The sequence below is a fragment of the Nerophis lumbriciformis genome, linkage group LG30, assembly GCF_033978685.3.
Source record: "Nerophis lumbriciformis linkage group LG30, RoL_Nlum_v2.1, whole genome shotgun sequence".
Taxonomy (NCBI): Eukaryota; Metazoa; Chordata; class Actinopteri; order Syngnathiformes; family Syngnathidae; genus Nerophis; species Nerophis lumbriciformis.
Window position 1 is genome coordinate 31,078,535 of NC_084577.2, and position 26,552 is coordinate 31,105,086.

At 43.0% G+C, this 26,552-nt stretch overlaps 1 protein-coding gene across 1 annotated transcript in view; it reads left to right on the forward strand.

Moving 5' to 3' along the window:
* Nucleotides 1-26,552, forward strand: part of atm (ATM serine/threonine kinase) — a 138,004-nt gene that overhangs the window by 108,311 nt on the left and 3,141 nt on the right. Inside the window, exons 50-61 of the mRNA XM_061925914.1 lie at nt 3,587-3,794; nt 7,969-8,094; nt 10,733-10,873; nt 10,941-11,079; nt 11,147-11,229; nt 13,728-13,868; nt 15,384-15,500; nt 15,761-15,910; nt 15,982-16,147; nt 21,175-21,261; nt 21,326-21,440; nt 22,083-22,146. Of these exons, the coding sequence (XP_061781898.1) occupies nt 3,587-3,794; nt 7,969-8,094; nt 10,733-10,873; nt 10,941-11,079; nt 11,147-11,229; nt 13,728-13,868; nt 15,384-15,500; nt 15,761-15,910; nt 15,982-16,147; nt 21,175-21,261; nt 21,326-21,440; nt 22,083-22,146 (1,537 nt within the window). The remainder of the gene's footprint in view (nt 1-3,586; nt 3,795-7,968; nt 8,095-10,732; nt 10,874-10,940; nt 11,080-11,146; nt 11,230-13,727; nt 13,869-15,383; nt 15,501-15,760; nt 15,911-15,981; nt 16,148-21,174; nt 21,262-21,325; nt 21,441-22,082; nt 22,147-26,552) is intronic.

The following is a 26,552-nucleotide window of genomic DNA, read 5'->3' on the forward strand; positions in this document are numbered from 1 at the left end:
GTAGATGATCATATAGTTGATGTAGATGATCATATAGTTGATGTAGATGATCATATAGTAGATGTAGATGATCATATAGTAGATGTAGATGATCATATAGTAGATGTAGATGATCATATAGTAGATGTAGATGATCATATAGTAGATGTAGATGATCATATAGTTGATGTAGATGATCATATAGTAGATGTAGATGATCATATAGTAGATGTAGATGATCATATAGTTGATGTAGATGATCATATAGATGATGTTGATGATCATATAGTTGATGTAGATGATCATATAGTAGATGTAGATGATCATATAGTTGATGTAGATGATCATATAGTTGATGAAGATGATCATATAGTAGATGTAGATGATCATATAGTTGATGTAGATGATCATATAGTAGATGTAGATGATCATATAGTTGATGTAGATGATCATATAGTTGATGTAGATGATCATATAGTAGATGTAGATGATCATATAGTTGATGTAGATGATCATATAGATGATGTATATGATCATATAGATGATGTTGATGATCATATAGTTGATGTAGATGATCATATAGTAGATGTAGATGATCATATAGTAGATGTAGATGATCATATAGTTGATGTAGATGATCATATAGTAGATGTAGATGATCATATAGTAGATGTAGATGATCATATAGTAGATGTAGATGATCATATAGTTGATGTAGATGATCATATAGTTGATGTAGATGATCATATAGTAGATGTAGATGATCATATAGTAGATGTAGATGATCATATAGTAGATGTAGATGATCATATAGTAGATGTAGATGATCATATAGTAGATGTAGATGATCATATAGTAGATGTAGATGATCATATAGTAGATGTAGATGATCATATAGTTGATGTAGATGATCATATAGTAGATGTAGATGATCATATAGTAGATGTAGATGATCATATAGTAGATGTAGATGATCATATAGTAGATGTAGATGATCATATAGTTGATGTAGATGATCATATAGATGATGTATATGATCATATAGATGATGTTGATGATCATATAGTTGATGTAGATGATCATATAGTAGATGTAGATGATCATATAGTAGATGTAGATGATCATATAGTAGATGTAGATGATCATATAGTTGATGTAGATGATCATATAGTAGATGTAGATGATCATATAGTTGATGTAGATGATCATATAGTTGATGTAGATGATCATATAGTAGATGTAGATGATCATATAGTAGATATAGATGATCATATAGTTGATGTAGATGATCATATAGTAGATGTAGATGATCATATAGTAGATGTAGATGATCATATAGTAGATGTAGATGATCATATAGTAGATGTAGATGATCATATAGTTGATGTAGATGATCATATAGTTGATGTAGATGATCATATAGTTGATGTAGATGATCATATAGTAGATGTAGATGATCATATAGTTGATGTAGATGATCATATAGTTGATGTAGATGATCATATAGTAGATGTAGATGATCATATAGTAGATGTAGATGATCATATAGTTGATGTAGATGATCATATAGTTGATGTAGATGATCATATAGTTGATGTAGATGATCATATAGTAGATGTAGATGATCATATAGTAGATGTAGATGATCATATAGTAGATGTAGATGATCATATAGTAGATGTAGATGATCATATAGTAGATGTAGATGATCATATAGTAGATGTAGATGATCATATAGTAGATGTAGATGATCATATAGTAGATGTAGATGATCATATAGTTGATGTAGATGATCATATAGTAGATGTAGATGATCATATAGTAGATGTAGATGATCATATAGTAGATGTAGATGATCATATAGTAGATGTAGATGATCATATAGTAGATGTAGATGATCATATAGTAGATGTAGATGATCATGTAGTTGATGTAGATGATCATATAGACCCCAGAATAAATGATAAGACACCCAGAATAAGTGATGAAACACCCAGAATAAGTGATAAGACACCCAGAATAAGTAATAAAACACCCAGAATAAGTAATAAAACACCCAGAATAAGTGATAAAACACCCAGCATAAGTGATAAGACACCCAGAATAGGTGATAAGACACCCAGAATAAGTGATAAAACACCCAGAATGAGTGATAAAACACCTAGAATGAGTGATAAAACACACAGAATAAGTGATAAAACACACAGAATAAGTGATAAAACACCCAGAATGAGTGATAAAACACCCAAAATGAGTGATAAAACACCCAGAATGAGTGATAAAACACCCGGAATAAGTGATAAAACACCCAGAATGAGTGGTAAAACACCCAGAATAAGTGATAAGACACCCAGAATATGTGATAAGACACCCAGAATGAGTGATAAAACACCCAGAATGAGTGATAAAACACCCAGAATGAGTGATAAAACACCCAGAATGAGTGATAAAACACCCAGAATGAGTGATAAGACACCCAGAATAAGTGATTAAACATCCAGAATGAGTGATAAAACACCCAGAATAAGTGATAAAACACCCAGAATAAGTGATAAAACACCCAGAATGAGTGATAAAACACCCAGAATGAGTGATAAAACACCCAGAATAAGTGATAAAACACCCAGAATGAGTGATAAAACACCCAGAATGAGTGATAAAACACCCAGAATAAGTGATAAGACACCCAGAATAAGTGATAAAACACCCAGAATGAGTGATAAAACACCCAGAATAAGTGATAAAACACCCAGAATAAGTGACAAAACACCCAGAATGAGTGATAAAACACCCGGAATAAGTGATAAAACACCCAGAATGAATGGTAAAACACCCAGAATAAGTGATTAGACACCCAGAATAAGTGATACAACACCCAGAATAAGTGATAAAACATCCAGAATGAGTGATAAAACACCCAGAATAAGTGATAAAACACCCAGAATAAGTGATAAAACACCCAGAATGAGTGATAAAACACCCAGAATGAGTGATAAAACACCCAGAATAAGTGATAAGACACCCAGAATGAGTGATAAAACACCCAGAATGAGTGATAAAACACCCAGAATAAGTGATAAAACACCCAGAATAAGTGATAAAACACCCAGAATGAGTGATAAAACACCCGGAATAAGTGATAAATCACCCAGAATGAATGGTAAAACACCCAGAATAAGTGATTAGACACCCAGAATAAGTGATACAACACCCAGAATAAGTGATAAAACATCCAGAATGAGTGATAAAACACCCAGAATAAGTGATAAAACACCCAGAATAAGTGATAAAACACCCAGAATGAGTGATAAAACACCCAGAATGAGTGATAAAACACCCAGAATAAGTGATAAAACACCCAGAATAAGTGATCAAACACCCAGAATGAGTGATAAAACACCCAGAATGAGTGATAAAACACCCAGAATAAGTGATAAAACACCCAGAATAAGTGATAAAACACCCAGAATGAGTGATAAAACACCCAGAATGAGTGATAAAACACCCAGAATAAGTGATAAAACACCCAGAATAAGTGATAATCCCTCCCACATGTAGCGTGACGAACAGAAAGCTGTAAGATGTTGTGTGTGACGTGTCCTGGCAGGTACACGGTGAAGGTGCAACGGGAGCTGGAGTTGGACCAGAAGGCTCTCTCCAACCTGCAGGCAGACCGCCTGCGCTTCCTGTGCAAGGCGGTGGAGAACTACACGCAGTGTCTGGGCCAGGGCGAGGCACACGACACCTGGGTGTTCCGCCTGGCCTCGCTCTGGCTGGAGAACGCCGACGTCAGAGCCGTCAACCACCTGATGAAGGTGTGCCAGTTGTTAGCATTGCCTGTTGTTAGTGTTACAAGTTAGCATTACGTGTTGTTAGCATTGTTCATCTTTAACCAGCTTGGTGAATATTTGTATCAAACACCACAACATGATCATTGAACACTAGACAAATAGCCAACTTGAATAGCTATGAAAGTTAATGAAACACTAAATGTGTGGAGTGGTGGTAGACCACACCTGGGCAAATTAATAGCTTTTCAGTCTGGCCCGCCGGACATTCCCAAATATATTTTTTAGACCTCTAAGATGTAAAGTGTAGCTGCTATTATGATGTGCAGTGATGTTTTCTAAAGACCGCAAGTCTTCAACTATACTAAGTATTTCAATGGTTGGAATCTGCATCATATACTAGTTACTATGCTCATCTAATTAGTTACTATAGTAACCTAATTAGTTACTATAGTACCGTATTTTCCGCACCATAAGGCGCCCTGGGTTATAAGCCGCGCCTTCAATGAACGGCATATTTCAAAACTTTGTCCACCTATAAGCCGCCCCGTGTTATAAGCCGCATCTAACTGCGCTAAAGGAATGTCAAAAAAACAGTCAGATAGGTCAGTCAAACTTTAATAATATATTAAAAACCAGCGTGATGTGGGCGCGCATGGAGTCGTATATCAACATGGACAGAGCTGCGTGAAAAAAGCCACCCGGCCTCTTCGCGTAAACTTAAACTTCCCTTAACCACTCGCTCATCTTTTCTTCATCCATCCATCCCTTCGAGTTAGCTTTTATGATGACGCCGGCTGGAAAGGTCTCTTTTGGCAAGGTCTTCCTTTTGAATATCACCATGGGTGGAAGTTTCTGGCCATTAGCATGGCAAGCTAGAACCACAGTGAAGGATGACTTCTCATTCCCTGTGGTGCGAATATTCACCGTACGTGCTCCCGTTGTATCCACAGTGCGGTTCACAGGAATATCAGTTGCTGTGAAATAGTAGTCCGTGTGCGGATGGAGAGATTGCGTCTTTTCATGAACCGGATCCCTGTCGCTTAGTAGGAGCCATTTTGTGGTCTTTACAGATGTAAACACACAAAGGAAATGAAACGTATGATAATATCCGCGCGCTTTTTCTTCTTCTACGCGGGCGGGTGGTTGCTTACAGTAGAAGAAGAAGCGCTTCCTGTTCTATGGGGGCGGGTGCTTACCTTGGCGGTTGCTTGCGTAGAAGAAGAAGCGCTTCCTGTTCTACCGGGAAAAAAGATGGCGGCTGTTTACCGTAGTTGCGAGACCGAAACTTTATGAAAATGAATCTTAATATTTATCCATATATAAAGCACACCGGGTTATAAGGCGCACTGTCAGCTTTTGAGAAAATTTGTGGTTTTTAGGTGCGCCTTATAGTGCGGAAAATACGGTAGTCTAATTAGTTATATGGTAATGTGAGTCACAGCAGCTCAGACCAGGCACCAAGCAGTGTGGGTGGGGAGCGTTTCCACAGAGTGTTTCCCAGAGCCTGAAATGCGGGTGTCAGGGACAGACGTGGAAGGAGATTTTGACAACAAAGTTCTAAAGCTTAGTGATATATCACATATAGTTTCAAGTTTCAAGTTTATTCACAATACCATATAACAAATACAATGGTAGTAAAATATCATCATTTAAAGATGTTGGTATGTGAAAGGGTCCCCCAAATAAGCTAGAAGAAGCTTTTGACAGGGGGTCCAGAGGATAGAATATACATGAAATGATGGAACATGGTAGCAAGTACAACAACAATAAACAACACTATATGATTAACACAAGATAATAGTACTAAAGCAAGCATACACATACATACATACATTCATTCAACCATGCAAATCCCAACAGTAGTCTACCCTACATGAGGCATTAAATATAGGTGGTTAATAGATAAGTTTTTAGTTTATTTTTGAAGTTGGAGAATGGATACAGCATCTTGAGGTTCTCATTAAGCCGGTTCCAAATCTTTGGTCCCCTGCATACAACACTTGGAGCGGTACAATCCAGTAAACGATGTTTCCCTGATATCAAATCTAAGTTACAAGTGTTGTGGGCATGCTGGGGATGGTAGATAGGAACCAAGCTACAGAGCCTTAAATTCAGCCTGTAAATGACTTGATAGGTTAAACAAGCATTTTGATAAATATTGAACTCTGTCAGTCTTAAGAGATGATAATTATGGAATAGATGTGGAGTGGGGGCATTAAACTTGGACCATGACAGGGCCCGTATAATTTTCTTTTGCATAGATTCTAATTTGTGGAGGTAGGTAGGGAAGGTGTTACACCAGATGACATTACAGTAGTTTAGATGTGCTTCAAAGAGAGTTTTATATAGTGTGAGTAGAGCATAAAGAGGAAGATAATGACGAAGGTGAAAGAACAGGCCAACATATTTGGATAATTTGTTTAACAGATGGCTAATGTGACATTTGAAATTGAGGTATTCGTCAATGATGACCCCCAGGAATTTTGTGGAGTACACTCTCTGTATTTCCTGCCCATTGATGTTGATATGGCAGTGCTCAGTATTTGTCCGCTTTTTATTAGATCGAAATAGAATAAAATTTGTTTTATTTACATTAAGTGAGAGCTTATTGCATTTGAACCAGGAATCTACTTTCACAAGCTCTGAATTGACAGTTACTTGTAGATGGTGTAGGCTCCTGTGTGAGGTAAACACATTTGTATCGTCAGCAAAAATTATTTTATGAAAAGTTTCGGAGGAGTATATCAGATTGTAGGTGGGTTTTTTTTTTACTCTTCGCATTCATATTTGGCTGTTTGTTGCATTTTTGTTGTGTTTTCGCTTGATTGTAAAATATGTAGATGGAGAGGGGGTGTGACGTTCATACAGGTAAAAGCCAGTAAATTAGAATATTTTGAAAAACTTGATTTATTTCAGTAATTGCATTCAAAAGGTGTAACTTGTACATTATATTTATTCATTGCACACAGACTGATGCATTCAAATGTTTATTTCATTTAATTTTGATGATTTGAAGTGGCAACAAATGAAAATCCAAAATTCCGTGTGTCACAAAATTAGAATATTACTTAAGGCTAATACAAAAAAGGGATTTTTAGAAATGTTGGCCAACTGAAAAGTATGAAAATGACAAATATGAGCATGTACAATACTCAATACTTGGTTGGAGCTCCTTTTGCCTCAATTACTGCGTTAATGCGGCGTGGCATGGAGTCAATGAGTTTCTGGCACTGCTCAGGTGATATGAGAGCCCAGGTTGCTCTGATAGTGGCCTTCAACTCTTCTGCGTTTTTGGGTCTGGCATTCTGCATCTTCCTTTTCACAATACCCCACAGATTTTCTATGGGGCTAAGGTCAGGGGAGTTGGCAGGCCAATTTAGAACAGAAATACCATGGTCCGTAAACCAGGCACGGGTAGATTTTGCGCTGTGTGCAGGCGCCAAGTCCTGTTGGAACTTGAAATCTCCATCTCCATAGAGCAGGTCAGCAGCAGGAAGCATGAAGTGCTCTAAAAGTTGCTGGTAGACGGCTGCGTTGACCCTGGATCTCAGGAAACAGAGTGGACCGACACCAGCAGATGACATGGCACCCCAAACCATCACCCAACCATGCAAATTTTGCATTTCCTTTGGAAATCGAGGTCCCAGAGTCTGGAGGAAGACAGGAGAGGCACAGGATCCACGTTGCCTGAAGTCTAGTGTAAAGTTTCCACCATCAGTGATGGTTTGGGGTGCCAACCTCACTAATGCCTTGCATCGTCTATATTAGATATATAACAACGGGCGGGTGCGGGCGGGTGCGGTTCTGATCAAATGTTACATCGGGTGGATGGCGGATGGTTGACGACTTTCTGATGCGGTTGCGGATGAAATAATTGCCTATCCGCGCATCTCTAACGCGTAGTATTTTCATATCGCCACAAGGTGTCAGTAAGAGTCTCCAATCAAATGGGCATAACATTGCAGGTCCCACAGGGCATTTCCTGTACGTGGGAAGGAATTCGAATAAAGAACCAACTCTTTTTCTTTACTATAGTGGCCTCGATTACGGGAACCGGTTCTCAAAAAGGGATTTGAGTCCTTCGAATCGGTTCTTTTCTTATCGAACAACCGGGAGAACCGATTTCGAACATCCTCCCTACCCACGCCTGTGATCGACTGTATGGTACTAGTTGATACTTGCATGTGTGGTGTTGCAGAAAGGAGTGAAGAAGATCCCGTCCTACAAGTTCCTGCCTCTCATGTACCAGCTGGCTGCACGCATGGGAACCAAGATTACTTCCAGCACTGGAGAGGATGTGGGCTTCCATGATGTCCTCAGTGACGTGAGACTTCACACATTCTATTCATATACATGTACTACATATTATTATTATTTAGTCATCTAACGAAGGTAGGATAATATAGATGTTTAAATAGATGTACTACATATTATTATTATTTAGTCATCTAACGAGAATAGGATAATATAGATGTACTACATATTATTATTATTTAGTCATCTAACGAGGGTAGGATAATATAGATGTTTAAATAGATGTACTACATATTATTATTATTTAGTCATCTAACGAGGGTAGGATAATATAGATGTTTAAATAGATGTACTACATATTATGGCCTGCAAATAAAATATATAAACATGACAGCAAACCTAAGCAAATGTTCCGTTTGGACCATGACTGCACTTGCTATAATTATTATATATGTTATGCATTATTATAATGTACATGTGTGCATTATTATACTATACATGTGTACATTATTATAATGTACATGTGTGCATTAATATACTGTACATGTGCATTATTATAATGTACATGTGTACATTATTATAATGTACATGTGTGCATTACTATAATGTACATGTGATTAGTATACTGTACATGTGCATTGTTATACTGTACATGTGCACATTATTATACTGTACGTGTGTATATTATTATAATGTAATGTGTACATTAGTATACTGTACATGTGCATTATTATAATGTACATGTGTACATTAGTATACTGTACATGTGTACATTATTATACTGTACATGTGGACATTACTATAATGTACATGTGTGCATTAGTACACTGTACATGTGCATTAGTATGCTGTACATGTGCATTATCATGCTGTACATATGTGCATTATTGTACTGTACATGTGTGCATTAGTATACTGTACATGTACATTATTATACTGTACATGTGTACGTTATTATAATGTACATGTGTGCATTAGTATTCTGTACATGTGCATTATTATACTGTACACGTGTACATTATTATACTGTATGTGTGTACATTATTATACTGTACATATGTGCATTAGTATACTGTACATGTGCATTAGTATACTGTACACGTGTACATTATTATACTGTACATGTGTACATTATTATAATGTGCATGTGTGCATTAGTATACTGTACATGTGCGCTATTATAATGTACATGTGTGCATTAGTATACTGTACACGTGTACATTATTATACTGTATGTGTGTACATTATTATAATGTACATGTGTGCGTGATTATAATGTACATGGGTGCATGATTATACTGTGCATGTGTGCATTATTATACTGTACATGTGTACATTATTATAATGTACATGTGTGCATTAGTATTCTGTACATGTGCATTAGTATACTGTACACGTGTACATTATTATACTGTACATGTGTACATTATTATAATGTGCATGTGTGCATTAGTATACTGTACATGTGCATTAGTATACTGTACACGTGTGCATTAGTATACTGTACACGTGTACATTATTATACTGTATGTGTGTACATTATTATAATGTACATGTGTGCGTGATTATAATATACATGTGTGCATGATTATACTGTACATGTGTGCATTATTATACTGTACACGTGTACATTATTATACCGTACGTGTGGACATTACTATAATGTACGTGAGCATTAGTATACTGTACATGTGCGCATTATTATACTGTACGCGTGTATATTATAATAATGTACATGTGTGCATTAGTACACTGTACATGTGCATTAGTATGCTGTGCATTATCATGCTGTACATATGTGCATTATTGTACTGTACATGTGTGCATTAGTATACTGTACATGTACATTATTATACTGTACATGTGTACATTATTATACTGTACATTATTATAATGTACATGTGTGCATTAGTATTCTGTACATGTGCATTATTATACTGTACACGTGTACATTATACTGTACATGTGTACATTATTATAATGTGCATGTGTGCATTATTTTACTGTACATGTGCGCTATTATAATGTACATGTGTGCATTAGTATACTGTACACGTGTACATTATTATACTGTATGTGTGTACATTATTATAATGTACATGTGTGCGTGATTATAATGTACATGGGTGCATGATTATACTGTGCATGTGTGCATTATTATACTGTACATGTGTACATTTTTATAATGTACATGTGTGCATTAGTATTCTGTACGTGTGCATTATTATACTGTACACGTGTACATTATTATACTGTATGTGTGTACATTATTATAATGTACATGTGTGCGTGATTATAATGTACACGTGTACATTATTATACCGTACGTGTGTACATTATTATGTACATGTGTGCGTGATTATACTGTACATGTGTGCATGATTATAATGTACATGTGTGCATGATTATACTGTACATGTGTGCATGATTATAATGTACATGTGTGCATGATTATAATGTACATGTGTGCATGATTATACTGTACATGTGTGCATGATTATAATGTACATGTGTGCATGATTATAATGTACATGTGTGCATGATTATACTGTGCATGTGTGCATGATTATAATGTACATGTGTGCATGATTATACTGTACATGTGTGCATGATTATAATGTACATGTGTGCATGATTATAATGTACATGTGTGCATGATTATAATGTACATGTGTGCATGATTATAATGTACATGTATCTCCTCCCAGTTGATCTACCGCTCCTCCCTGGAACACCCTCACCACACTCTCTTCATCATCTTTGCGCTGGTCAACGCCAAAAAGGATGAAACATTGTGCAGGAGCCGCCTGCCAAAGAGCAGTCCTAGACAGTCGTCACCCTTCGACATGGTAGATGGAGACCAGTGTTGGCACGTGTCTGAGCAGACCAGAGTTGACCTCTCATCTTGCTGTGCAGGAGCGTACAGATGTGGCCAGGAAGATCATGGAGGCGGTGAGGAAGAAGAAAGGCGAGATGATTTATGGGATGGAGCGTCTGTGTGACGCCTACATCACGCTGGCCTACATGGACGCCAGCAGACACAAGCTGGAGAAGAGTGAGCTAAGCCCCGCCCATCGCGGATCAAATCATGCTAACAACCCTGACATTGTTGTTGATTGCAGAGGCCATTCCCATCCCTGCAGACCAGCCCATCCTACACATCAAGGACCTGGACGCGGTCGCCATGCCAACCCTGGAGATCAAGGTGCTCTCACTACACTTTCATTATTAATACAACAATAGCAATAATACTTTTTGAAATATATATATCAAAATATCTATTATATTTTATATATATAATATACATATTTATATACATTGTAGTATATTTTCCAGTATTGTTGTTGACGTTTACAACAATCACAAACATAACACTAGAGGTGTCCCGATCTCAAATTGATATCAGAAAAAATACCAAGTATGTGATGATATGGACTTGCATGTAAAATGTGTGATGTCATGTGCGATAACATCGATACAAGCAGTCTTCCAGCGTGTTTACGTGTTTGTGATACCATGTGCGATGCAAGCAGTACTGCACCGTGTTTTTACTTGTGTTATGATATCATGTGCGATACAAGCAGTCCTGCAGCGTGTTTTTTTGTGTGTGATATCATGTGCGATACAAGCAGTCCTGCAGCGTGTTTTTTTGTGTGTGATATCATGTGCGATGCAAGCAGTCCTGCAGCGTGTTTTTTGTGTGTGATATCATGTGCGATGCAAGCAGTCCTGCAGCGTGTTTACTTGTGTGTGATGTCATGTGCGATACAAGCAGTCCTGCAGCGTGTTTACTTGTGTGATATCATGTGCGATACAATCAGTCCTGCACAGTGTTTACTTGTGTGTGATATAATGTGCGATACAAGCAGTCCTGCACCGTCTTTACTGGTGTGTGATATCATGTGCGATACAAGCAGTCCTGCACCGTGTTTACTTGTGTGATATCATGTGCGATACAAGCAGTCCTGCAGAGGGTTTTCTTGTGTGACATAATGTGCGATGCAAGCAGTCCTGCAGCGTGTTTACTTGTGTGTGATATCATTTGCGATACAAGCAGTCCCGCAGCGTGTTTACATGTGTTTTCTTGTGTGTGTGATATAATGTGCGATACAAGCAGTCCTGCAGCGTGTTTACTTGTGTGTGATATCATGTGCGATACAAGCAGTCCTGCAACGTGTTTACATGTGTTTTCTTGTGTGTGATATAATGTGCGATACAAGCAGTCCTGCAGCGTGTTTACTTGTGTGATATCATGTGCGATACAATCAGTCCTGCACAGTGTTTACTTGTGTGTGATATAATGTGCGATACAAGCAGTCCTGCACCGTCTTTACTGGTGTGTGATATCATGTGCGATACAAGCAGTCCTGCACCGTGTTTACTTGTGTGTGATATAATGTGCGATACAAGCAGTCCTGCAGAGGGTTTTCTTGTGTGACATAATGTGCGATGCAAGCAGTCCTGCAGCGTGTTTACTTGTGTGTGATATCATGTGCGATACAAGCAGTCCTGCAACGTGTTTACATGTGTTTTCTTGTGTGTGATATAATGTGCGATACAAGCAGTCCTGCAGCGTGTTTACTTGTGTGATATCATGTGCGATACAATCAGTCCTGCACAGTGTTTACTTGTGTGTGATATAATGTGCGATACAAGCAGTCCTGCACCGTCTTTACTGGTGTGTGATATCATGTGCGATACAAGCAGTCCTGCACCGTGTTTACTTGTGTGTGATATAATGTGCGATACAAGCAGTCCTGCAGAGGGTTTTCTTGTGTGACATAATGTGCGATGCAAGCAGTCCTGCAGCGTGTTTACTTGTGTGTGATATCATTTGCGATACAAGCAGTCCTGCAACATGTTTACATGTGTTTTCTTGTGTGTGATATAATGTGCGATACAAGCAGTCCTGCAGCGTGTTTACTTGTGTGTGATATCATGTGCGATACAAGCAGTCCCGCAGCGTGTTTACTTGTGTGTGATATCATGTGCGATACAAGCAGTCCTGCAGCGTGTTTACTTGTGTGTGATATCATGTGCGTTACAAGCAGCGTGTTTACTTGTCCTCCAATAAACACACAATTTCTTCTATTTCACTAAAGTCATCTACAAAAGGTAAACATGCTAAGCTATAGTCTCCTAGGAGCTCGCGGCTCCACAACAGCTAAGCACACAATAGCACACATGCTAGACGTGTGTAATATTCATTGAACAATAAAAGGTGACATTAGTCAATATAAACAAGTATTAAATAATTATAGTTACATACAAAGTCTCCAAGGCAGAAGTGTATGAGAACGTGTCCAGTAACAAACGTGTCCGCATCATTGGGCTCCCTGCATCATGAGTTTAAGTTCATGAGTTATTGTTGCCAAAACAATTAGCGCTCCACTTCAACTTAAAGACAGTATAAGTTCATTCCAGACTGTTAATAATAAATATTATTTTTCATTGTTCTGTTTGACTCTTTTCACTCCATCAAACCTCTTCTAACACTACTAAATGATACATGCATCTGTGCTGATATCTTATGGGATTAGTGTGGTATCAGCCAACACACGTCTCAGTATGGTTATTGTAAGTGAAATATTACATTTGTGTGCTACTTTAAGTCATCAAAGATGATTAATATTCAACATGTTAGTTTCCACTTCACACCTGAACTATTCTGTCATAATCAAACTATGTTTCTTCCTTTTAAAGGTGGATCCTTCAGGTTGCTATGACGACGTGGTAACCATCAGATCCTTCGTACCTCACTACCACCTGGTGGGAGGTGTCAACCTGCCCAAAATCATCGACTGTGTGGGCTCGGACGGCAGGAGCAGGAGGCAGCTGGTCAAGGTGCGCAAAAATGTGTTTCTTTATTCTGCTGTGATGGCGTCCACTAGAGATGCGCGGATAGGCAAATATTTCATCCGCAACCGCATCAGAAAGTCGTCAACCATCCGCCATCCACCCGATGTAACGTTTGATCAGAACTGCACCCGCCCGCCATCCGCCCGCACCCGCCCGTTATATCTAATATAGACGATGCAAGGCATTAGTGAGGCACCTGCCAACTACTCCGGTTTTCCCATAATTCGTACGGTTTTCATCAACCTATTCCGGGTTACGGTTGCAGTGATAAAAAATACGGTTTTTCATTAATTTAAAAAAAAAAAAGGGTGAAAACTACGCGAATTGCACCTTGTGCAGACAAGATTTTTCGATCGGACACGGAGGAATTAGCCATGTAAAAGACCACGTTGGGACAAAAAAACACAAGTCTAATGCCGTTGCTAGCGATACAAGTGGAAAACTTTCAACGTTTTTCGTCGCCCAAACAGATTCTTTGGATGTGATAAATGCCAAAGTTTTATTTACGGAGGCAATAATTGAGCATGGACTTCCAATCGCACTGGCTGATCACATGGGACAGTTAAATGTTTGTAATGCAACCTTTAAAAATCATTACGCGGTGATCGCGGTCCCAAAAATAAACTTTTCTTGCATGATAATGTCCAGAAAAACTCACTTTATATTACTATAGAGTCCTTTTAACGAATGAGTTTGATGGTTTATCACAAACCTTAAATGAAAGAAGTCCTTTGTTCTCCTGCACCATGCATGCGCTTTGGCCTTGCTTCGTGTTTGGTGCGCAATCCTGTCGGCTGTATTTCACAGCACGACATACTGTTAAAAGTGTTTATACTATTTATGCTTTCAAGTCCAAGTTGAAGAAATCTTGTTAAATGTTGACAGCATAACTACCAAAATACAGAAGTATGTCCTTAATATTTTTGCAGTGCTATTTCTGTTGAAAAGTTCAAATGATTACATTAGAGATGTGATGTGCCACTTTTCAAGTGTCTGATGGCTTCAATTAATTTTCATGAATTTTTCATATTTTGGATTCTTTTGAAAGGGTTACAAAAAAACTACATTTGAATTGTAATTCCATGCTATTGACAGGACTATTAATTTTAATGAAGTTAGCTTACCATGTTTACAGTATGATAATTGTGATAGAAATGTGAATTTTAGGCACAGAATATTTTTTACAATTGAACAAGGCAGTAGATTATACAAGCTTGGACAGAAAGTTAATAATGACAACAATTTTTTTTTTAATGGAATTGTTTAGTACTGTTTTACCATTTGTTTACTGTAAAAAGTGTTTATACTTTCAATGAACAAATTGAAGTCTTGTGAAAGGTTGACAGGATAACTGGCATTAACTGTCAAAATAATTTCAAACTATTGAAGTTAGCTTACAGAATAAACATGTCAATCAACCCATATGATTTTTGCTGTAATATTTTTGTTTTGAAAAGTCACTAGTGTTGTGTGCGCTGACCTTTGACCTCTGTGCGACAGGGCAAGGATGACCTGCGCCAAGACGCGGTCATGCAGCAGGTGTTCTCCATGTGCTCCATGCTGCTGCAGCGCAACATGGACACTCGGAAGAGGAAGCTCAACATCAGGCGATACAAGGTAACACCCATCACTGCTTTCTAGCATATCTGCTCATATCTCACTGCACTGGCTGTATCGCACGTGATCTCACACACAAGTAAACACTCTGCTTGCATAGCACATGATATCACACACGAGGAAACAGGCTGCGGGACTTCTTGTGTCGCACATGATATCACACAAGCGAGCAGGTGGCATCCCACACGTGCTGATACAGGACCAACATCAGCATGGTATCAGGACATAATCACTAAAGACAGTATCTTGATCATGTTTAGGTAGTTCCCTTCTCGCAGTGCAGCGGGGTTCTAGAATGGTGTTCTGGCACGCTGCCCCTGGGAGAGTTCCTAGTGGACCCCAAAAAAGGAGCCCACAAACGCTATCGGCCTCAGGACACGTCCAGCCTGGCCTGCCGCAAGAAGATGATGGTAATGTCGGCCATCGATTACCCAGCAGCCCTTGCTCTCCCTCCTCACTGCTCCTTCTCCTCTGCTGTCAGGAGGCTCAGAAGCTGGGCTTTGACCACACCATTCAGGTCTTCATGGAGGTGTGCTCCACCTTCAAGCCCGTCTTCCGATACTTCTGCATGGAGCGCTTCCTGGACCCCGCCGTCTGGATGGAGAGACGCCTGGCCTACACCCGCAGTGTGGCCACCTCCTCCATAGGTAAGAACACCACGTTTAGAAGGTGTGGCCACCTCCTCCATAGGTAAGAACACCACGTTTGGAAGGTGTGGCCACCTCCTCCATAGGTAGGAACACCACGTTTAGAAGGTGTGGCCACCTCCTCCATAGGTAAGAACACCACGTTTGGAAGGTGTGGCCACCTCCTCCACAGGTAGGAACACCACGTTTGGAAGGTGTGGCCACCTCCTCCATAGGTAGGAACACCATGTTTGGAAGGTGTGGCCACCTCCTCCATAGGTAGGAACACCATGTTTGGAAGGTGTGGCCACCTACTCCATAGGTAGGAACACCATGTTTGGAAGGTGTGGCCACCTCCTCCATAGGTAGGAACACCATGTTTGGAAGGTGTGGCCACCTCCTCCATAGGTAGGAACACCATGTTTGGAAGGTGTGGCCACCTCCTCCATAGGTAGGAACACCATGTTTGGAAGGTGTGGCCACCTACTCCATAGGTAGGAACACCATGTTTGGAAGGTGTGGCCACCTCCTCCATAGGTAGGAACACCATGTTTGGAAGGTGTGGCCACCTCCTCCATAGGTAGGAACACCATGTTTGGAAGGTGTGGCCACCTCCTCCATAGGTAGGAACACCATGTTTGGAAGGTGTGGCCACCTCCTCCACAGGTAGGAACACCACGTTTGGAAGGTGTGGCCACCTCCTCCATAGGTAGGAACACCATGTTTGGAAGGTGTGGCCACCTCCTCCATAGGTAGGAACACCATGTTTGGAAGGTGTGGCCACCTACTCCATAGGTAGGAACACCATGTTTGGAAGGTGTGGCCACCTCCTCCATAGGTAGGAACACCATGTTTGGAAGGTGTGGCCACCTCCTCCATAGGTAGGAAGACCATGTTTGGAAGGTGTGGCCACCTACTCCATAGGTAGGAACACCATGTTTGGAAGGTGTGGCCACCTCCTCCATAGGTAGGAACACCATGTTTGGAAGGTGTGGCCACCTACTCCATAGGTAGGAACACCATGTTTGGAAGGTGTGGCCACCTCCTCCATAGGTAGGAACACCATGTTTGGAAGGTGTGGCCACCTCCTCCATAGGTAGGAACACCATGTTTGGAAGGTGTGGCCACCTACTCCATAGGTAGGAACACCATGTTTGGAAGGTGTGGCCACCTACTCCATAGGTAAGAACACCACGTTTGGAAGGTGTGGCCACCTCCTCCACAGGTAGGAACACCACGTTTGGAAGGTGTGGCCACCTCCTCCATAGGTAGGAACACCATGTTTGGAAGGTGTGGCCACCTACTCCATAGGTAGGAACACCATGTTTGGAAGGTGTGGCCACCTCCTCCATAGGTAAGAACACCACGTTTGGAAGGTGTGGCCACCTCCTCCACAGGTAGGAACACCACGTTTGGAAGGTGTGGCCACCTCCTCCATAGGTAGGAACACCATGTTTGGAAGGTGTGGCCACCTCCTCCATAGGTAGGAACACCATGTTTGGAAGGTGTGGCCACCTACTCCATAGGTAGGAACACCATGTTTGGAAGGTGTGGCCACCTCCTCCATAGGTAAGAACACCACGTTTGGAAGGTGTGGCCACCTCCTCCACAGGTAGGAACACCACGTTTGGAAGGTGTGGCCACCTCCTCCATAGGTAGGAACACCATGTTTGGAAGGTGTGGCCACCTCCTCCACAGGTAGGAACACCACGTTTGGAAGGTGTGGCCACCTCCTCCATAGGTAGGAACACCATGTTTGGAAGGTGTGGCCACCTCCTCCATAGGTAGGAACACCATGTTTGGAAGGTGTGGCCACCTACTCCATAGGTAGGAACACCATGTTTGGAAGGTGTGGCCACCTCCTCCATAGGTAGGAACACCATGTTTGGAAGGTGTGGCCACCTCCTCCATAGGTAGGAACACCATGTTTGGAAGGTGTGGCCACCTCCTCCATAGGTAGGAACACCATGTTTGGAAGGTGTGGCCACCTACTCCATAGGTAGGAACACCATGTTTGGAAGGTGTGGCCACCTCCTCCATAGGTAGGAACACCATGTTTGGAAGGTGTGGCCACCTCCTCCATAGGTAGGAACACCATGTTTGGAAGGTGTGGCCACCTCCTCCATAGGTAGGAACACCATGTTTGGAAGGTGTGGCCACCTACTCCATAGGTAGGAACACCATGTTTGGAAGGTGTGGCCACCTCCTCCATAGGTAGGAACACCATGTTTGGAAGGTGTGGCCACCTCCTCCATAGGTAGGAACACCATGTTTGGAAGGTGTGGCCACCTCCTCCATAGGTAGGAACACCACGTTTGGAAGGTGTGGCCACCTCCTCCATAGGTAGGAACACCATGTTTGGAAGGTGTGGCCACCTCCTCCATAGGTAGGAACACCATGTTTGGAAGGTGTGGCCACCTACTCCATAGGTAGGAACACCATGTTTGGAAGGTGTGGCCACCTCCTCCATAGGTAGGAACACCATGTTTGGAAGGTGTGGCCACCTCCTCCATAGGTAGGAACACCATGTTTGGAAGGTGTGGCCACCTACTCCATAGGTAGGAACACCATGTTTGGAAGGTGTGGCCACCTCCTCCATAGGTAGGAACACCATGTTTGGAAGGTGTGGCCACCTACTCCATAGGTAGGAACACCATGTTTGGAAGGTGTGGCCACCTCCTCCATAGGTAGGAACACCATGTTTGGAAGGTGTGGCCACCTCCTCCATAGGTAGGAACACCATGTTTGGAAGGTGTGGCCACCTACTCCATAGGTAGGAACACCATGTTTGGAAGGTGTGGCCACCTACTCCATAGGTAAGAACACCACGTTTGGAAGGTGTGGCCACCTCCTCCACAGGTAGGAACACCACGTTTGGAAGGTGTGGCCACCTCCTCCATAGGTAGGAACACCATGTTTGGAAGGTGTGGCCACCTACTCCATAGGTAGGAACACCATGTTTGGAAGGTGTGGCCACCTCCTCCATAGGTAAGAACACCACGTTTGGAAGGTGTGGCCACCTCCTCCACAGGTAGGAACACCACGTTTGGAAGGTGTGGCCACCTCCTCCATAGGTAGGAACACCATGTTTGGAAGGTGTGGCCACCTCCTCCATAGGTAGGAACACCATGTTTGGAAGGTGTGGCCACCTACTCCATAGGTAGGAACACCATGTTTGGAAGGTGTGGCCACCTCCTCCATAGGTAAGAACACCACGTTTGGAAGGTGTGGCCACCTCCTCCACAGGTAGGAACACCACGTTTGGAAGGTGTGGCCACCTCCTCCATAGGTAGGAACACCACGTTTGGAAGGTGTGGCCACCTCCTCCATAGGTAGGAACACCATGTTTGGAAGGTGTGGCCACCTACTCCATAGGTAGGAACACCATGTTTGGAAGGTGTGGCCACCTCCTCCATAGGTAGGAACACCATGTTTGGAAGGTGTGGCCACCTCCTCCATAGGTAGGAACACCATGTTTGGAAGGTGTGGCCACCTCCTCCATAGGTAGGAACACCATGTTTGGAAGGTGTGGCCACCTACTCCATAGGTAGGAACACCATGTTTGGAAGGTGTGGCCACCTCCTCCATAGGTAGGAACACCATGTTTGGAAGGTGTGGCCACCTCCTCCATAGGTAGGAACACCATGTTTGGAAGGTGTGGCCACCTCCTCCATAGGTAGGAACACCATGTTTGGAAGGTGTGGCCACCTCCTCCACAGGTAGGAACACCACGTTTGGAAGGTGTGGCCACCTCCTCCATAGGTAGGAACACCATGTTTGGAAGGTGTGGCCACCTCCTCCATAGGTAGGAACACCATGTTTGGAAGGTGTGGCCACCTACTCCATAGGTAGGAACACCATGTTTGGAAGGTGTGGCCACCTCCTCCATAGGTAGGAACACCATGTTTGGAAGGTGTGGCCACCTCCTCCATAGGTAGGAACACCATGTTTGGAAGGTGTGGCCACCTACTCCATAGGTAGGAACACCATGTTTGGAAGGTGTGGCCACCTCCTCCATAGGTAGGAACACCATGTTTGGAAGGTGTGGCCACCTACTCCATAGGTAGGAACACCATGTTTGGAAGGTGTGGCCACCTCCTCCATAGGTAGGAACACCATGTTTGGAAGGTGTGGCCACCTCCTCCATAGGTAGGAACACCATGTTTGGAAGGTGTGGCCACCTACTCCATAGGTAGGAACACCATGTTTGGAAGGTGTGGCCACCTACTCCATAGGTAGGAACACCATGTTTGGAAGGTGTGGCCACCTCCTCCATAGGTAGGAACACCATGTTTGGAAGGTGTGGCCACCTCCTCCACAGGTAGGAACACCACGTTTGGAAGGTGTGGCCACCTCCTCCATAGGTAGGAACACCATGTTTGGAAGGTGTGGCCACCTCCTCCATAGGTAGGAACACCATGTTTGGAAGGTGTGGCCACCTCCTCCATAGGTAGGAACACCATGTTTGGAAGGTGTGGCCACCTCCTCCATAGGTAGGAACACCATGTTTGGAAGGTGTGGCCACCTCCTCCATAGGTAGGAACATGATGTTTGGAAGGTGTGGCCACCTCCTCCATAGTTTGGAACACCACGTTTGGAAGGTGCATGTTGCCACCTCCTCCATAGGTAGGAACACCACGTTTGGAAAGTGTGGTCACCTCCTCCATAGGTAGGAACACCACGTTTGGAAGGTGTGGCCACCTCCTCCATAGGTAAGAACACCACGTTTGGAAGGTGTGGCCACCTCCTCCATAGGTAAGAACACCACGTTTGGAAGGTGTGGCCACCTCCTCCATAGGTAGGAACACCATGTTTGGAAGGTGAGGCCACCTCCTCCATAGGTAGGAACACCATGTTTGGAAGGTGTGGCCACCTCTTCCATAGGTAGGAACACCATGTTTGGAAGGTGTGGCCACCTACTCCATAGGTAGGAACACCATGTTTGGAAGGTGCATGTGGCCACCTCCTCCATAGGTAGGAACACCACGTTTGGAAGGTCGTTCAGAAGGAAATGTTGTGACCTTTGATGTAAATGTTGTGGCCCTCAGTGGGATACATCCTGGGTCTGGGGGACCGACACATCCAGAACATCCTGATAGACGAGCAGACTGCAGAACTGGTGCACATCGACTTAGGTACAGTTCTTGACCACACCGCTTCTTTGCGCGACAATCACCATTGTTCTTCTCTTCCCTGCAGGTGTGGCCTTTGAGCAAGGCAAGATTCTGCCCACCCCCGAGACCGTGCCCTTCAGACTCACCAGGGACATTGTGGACGGCATGGGCATCACTGGAGTGGAGGGGGTCTTCAGGAGGTGAGGAGAGCCACAGGGATTGACTTCCAGTGTGAAGAACTTTAGAAATATTATATTTATATGTCCAAACCTTCTTTTTTAGCTTATATTCTGAGAGAGCTGTTCCAAAAAACGGACTCCTTTTTATAGTTCAGGGTTGTTTTTTTTATCAAGGAAAACAACCACTAGTAGATCAGAATACATTCTAGTTCACAAATTGTCAGGTTCAAGCAGCGAACTATCTATTAAACAGAACAAGAAGCAAAGACAGAGTTCAATTTTGCTCATGAGGAGAACGCCTGGAGCTGCACACTCAGTTACAGTCTCACTCTACGCTCTGAGGAACAGCCCACACGCTCTTCTATTTATTCAGTTTAGGAGTTTCCTAGTTACATGCTGAGGCTGCTTCTAAAGGGAGAGGTCACACATTATGCAAGCAGCTCAGCATGCACAACACGTGATTATTCAGAACGGAGTGCTTGTGCTCTGTCTCTGCTTTGTCTGCCTGCTGTTGATAGGACTTATCTTCCTTGAGGTGCTGTTAGCAGGCTGAAAGACAGAAACATCTGTGGAGACGATCACAGTTTGAAATGATGAAGAAGGAAAAAGCAATCAAAGATGAATTTACAAAAAGAAACTTGAATGACATTTCTTTGTGATCAGATGTTGTGAGAAGACCATGGAGGTGATGAGGATCTCCCAAGAAGCTCTGCTCACCATTGTGGAGGTAACACACACACACACACACACACACACACACACACACACACACACACACACACACACACTCATTGTGGAGGTAACGCACGCACACACACACACACATCACACATCGTGGAGGTACCACAAACACACACACACACACACACAAGTGTGAATCTTTGGGCACCGAACAATTCCATTTGATTCTGATTCCTGGGCAACGATTCGATTCTCAATTCAAAGCAATTCTGGCCATTTATTATTCAGTATAATAAATATTAATAAACTTTTTCAAAACAAATTAGAAGTTAGAACAACTGCTTGCATGGAGATGTCCTAAAAACATGTATTCTTTTATAAAATTACATATATATATATATATACTGTATACATGTAGATATATATATATAGATATATATATATATATATATATATATATATATATATATATATATGTATGTGTGGGAAAAAAAATCACAAGACTACTTCATCTCTACAGGCCTGTTTCATGAGGGGCATGGCGGCATGCTGTTACAATTTCGCTGCGCTTGTTGAGGGATGACAGGTCTGGACGGTAAATAATAAACAGTTTCTCTTTCAAGCATAGGTTGCATCTTTTATTACCACTATTGTAAGGTGTGCTGGATGCAAGAATTTGCCATGTTATTGAATATTCAACATTATTGTCTTTGAGGTCCCAAATGTGTTTGCTGAGTTCTGTGGTATTCCGCAGGTTTTGGTTCCTGAAAGAAGCCTTGTGATTGTTCCATCTGGTTTTGAACTCTCCCTCGGTTAATCCTACATATGTGTCAGATGGGTTAATGTCCTTGCGTATTACCTTAGATTGGTAGACAACTGATGTTTGTAAGCATCCCCCGTTGAGGGGGCAATCAGGTTTCTTTCGACAGTTACATGCTTTGTTGGTTTTGGAGTCATTCTGACTGGGGGTCGACGGCTCATTTGCAATTGTTTTGTTGTGGTTTGAGATGATTTGTCGTATATTGTTCATACAGCTGTAGCTCAATTTAATGTTGTTCTTGTTGAATACTTTTCTTAGGGTGTTGTCTTTGGGAAAGTGTTTGTCAATCAGATTGAGGAATTTGTGTCCAATGTTAGTTGAGACGTTTTTGCTGTATGGGGGGTTGTACCAGATGATGTCGTTTCGTTTTCTGTTCTTTTTTGGCTGGTTTCCTGGCGTGGGTTCATAGGTGAGGGTGAAATTGTATCCGCTTTCATCAAGGGCTTTTTGGTACGGGGGGGTTGCTTGGTCAAATTCAGCTTTGCTAGATGACAGCATCGATAGCCTTTTATTAATTCCGATACGTATTCTTTTCGTGGTGGTGGGTGGGTGGTTGCTGTCATGGTGCACGTATTGGAGTGTTGTGTTGGGTTTCGTGAATGGTTGGTAGCTGTTATTTCTCAGGTTGAAAGTGACGTTGGAAGTTTCCTCCTCTCCCAGCTCGCTAGCCTCAACCTGAACCTTGGTATTTACCGTGATGACGGACTGGCAGTGTGTCGCGCCTCGCAAAGGAACAGCGAGAATACCAAGAAGCGCATATGCCAAATTTTCAAAGAGAACGGCCTACGGATCACGATTGAAGCCAACAAGCAAACCGTCAACTTCCTTGACGTCACTTTCAACCTGAGAAATAACAGCTACCAACCATTCACGAAACCCAACACAACACTCCAATACGTGCACCATGACAGCAACCACCCACCCACCACCACGAAAAGAATACCTACCGGAATCAATAAAAGGCTATCGATGCTGTCATCTAGCAAAGCTGAATTTGACCAAGCAACCCCCCCGTACCAAAAAGCCCTTGATGAAAGCGGATACAATTTCACCCTCACCTATGAACCCACGCCAGGAAACCAGCCAAAAAAGAACAGAAAACGAAACGACATCATCTGGTACAACCCCCCATATAGCAAAAACGTCTCAACGAACATTGGACACAAATTCCTCAATCTGATTGACAAACACTTTCCCAAAGACAACACCCTAAGAAAAGTATTCAACAAGAACAACATCAAATTGAGCTACAGCTGTATGAACAATATACGACAAATCATCTCAAACCACAACAAAACAATTGCAAATGAGCCGTCGGCCCCCGGACAGAGCGACTCCAAAACCAACAAAGGCTGTAACTGTCGAAAGAAACCTGATTGCCCTCTCAACGGGGGGTGCTTACAAACATCAGTTGTCTACCAATCTAAGGTAATACGCAAGGACATTAACACATCCGACACATATGTAGGATTAACCGAGGGAGAATTCAAAACCAGATGGAACAATCACAAGGCTTCTTTCAGGAACCAAAACCTGCGGAATACCACAGAACTCAGCAAACACATTTGGGACCTCAAAGACAATAATGTTGAATATTCAATAACATGGCAAATTCTTGCCATGTTCCTCCCCAACTCTCCGGGTTGGGGAGGAGATCTTGCCCCAAGTGGAGGAGTTCAAGTACCTCGGAGTCTTGTTCACGAGTGAGGGAAGAGTGGATCGTGAGATCGACAGGCGGATCGGTGCGGCGTCTTCAGTAATGCGGACGCTGTATCGATCCGTTGTGGTGAAGAAGGAGCTGAGCCGGAAGGCAAAGCTCTCAATTTACCGGTCGATCTACGTTCCCATCCTCACCTATGGTCATGAGCTTTGGGTTATGACCGAAAGGACAAGATCACGGGTACAAGCGGCCGAAATGAGTTTCCTCCGCCGGGTGGCGGGGCTCTCCCTTAGAGATAGGGTGAGAAGCTCTGTCATCCGGGGGGAGCTCAAAGTAAAGCCGCTGCTCCTCCGCATCGAGAGGAGCCAGATGAGGTGGTTCGGGCATCTGGTCAGGATGCCACCCGAGCGCCTCCCTAAGGAGGTGTTTAGGGCATGTCCGACCGGTAGGAGGCCACGAGGAAGACCCAGGACACGTTGGGAAGACTATGTCTCCCGGCTGGCCTGGGAACGCCTCGGGATCCCCCGGGAGGAGCTGGACGAAGTGGCTGGGGAGAGGGAAGTCTGGGCTTCCCTGCTTAGGCTGCTGCCCCCGCGACCCGACCTCGGATAAGCGGAAGAAGATGGATGGATGGATGGATGGATGGCAAATTCTTGCATCCAGCACACCTTACAATAGTGGTAATAAAAGATGCAACCTATGCTTGAAAGAGAAACTGTTTATTATTTACCGTCCAGACCTGTCATCCCTCAAGCGCAGCGAAATTGTAACAGCATGCCGCCACAGACGGAAACACCTCCTAGGTAACACATGAGCCAATCACCACGCCCCTAGGCCAGCCTGTACCCACCCACTCTGTGCCCTATATAAACCATGGTATGTGAATGCTCCCATTAAAATCTCCTGATGATTGAGGGAACCCCCCCTCATGAAACAGGCCTGTAGAGATGAAATAGTCTTGTGATTTTTTTCCCACACATACATATATATATATATATATATATATATATATATATATATATATATATATATATATATATATATATATATATATATATATATATATATATATAGAGATGCGCGGTTTGTGGACACAACTGCGGAGTCCGTGGATTATCCGTGGAGCGGGCGGTTGAAATAAAAAAAAATTAGATTTTATCCGCGGGTCGGGTCGGGTCGGGTGGTTGAAATAAAAAAAAAATTAGATTTTAAATAGATTCAGGCGGGTGGCAGTTAAACCAATTGGTAAATATATATACATAGTTAAATGTTGTTACCCACATACGAAAAACGAGCAGGCACCTGCAGCATATGCCACAACAGAAGAAGAAAAAAAAAGAGATGGACACTTTTACGGAGCGGAGAAGGGACGCCTCGCCGGGGTCCGGGACCGAGGCCCCTTCCCCCGAGAGGGCCCCACCGGGAGCCGTAGCTGAGGTGATCCGCGAGAAGGGCCCGACGCACGTCCAGGGTCACCACCGCGCCCACCGCACCGACACCCCGCCTCGTCCGCCTTCGCCGCGGCCGGCGTCACGCGCAGCAGGTAAGCAGCTTACCTGCCCGCCACCCCCGTGGCCGGGGGCGCGAAACAGGGGTCACTCCGTGCGCAGTGCGCTCACGAAAGGGGTGGGGCTCACCCTGGTGAGCCGAGTGGGCCACTTTTGGTAAGCAGAACTGGCGCTGCGGGATGAACCAAACGCCGGGTTAAGGCGCCCGATGCCAACGCTCATCAGACCCCAGAAAAGGTGTTGGTTGATATAGACAGCAGGACGGTGGCCATGGAAGTCGGAACCCGCTAAGGAGTGTGTAACAACCCACCTGCCGAATCAACTAGCCCTGAAAATGGATGGCGCTGGAGCGTCGGGCCCATACCCGGCCGTCGCCGGCAGCAAGAGCCGCGAGGGCTAGGCCGCGACGAGTAGGATGGCCGCCGCGGTGCGCGCTGAAGCCTCGGGCGCGAGCCCGGGTGGAG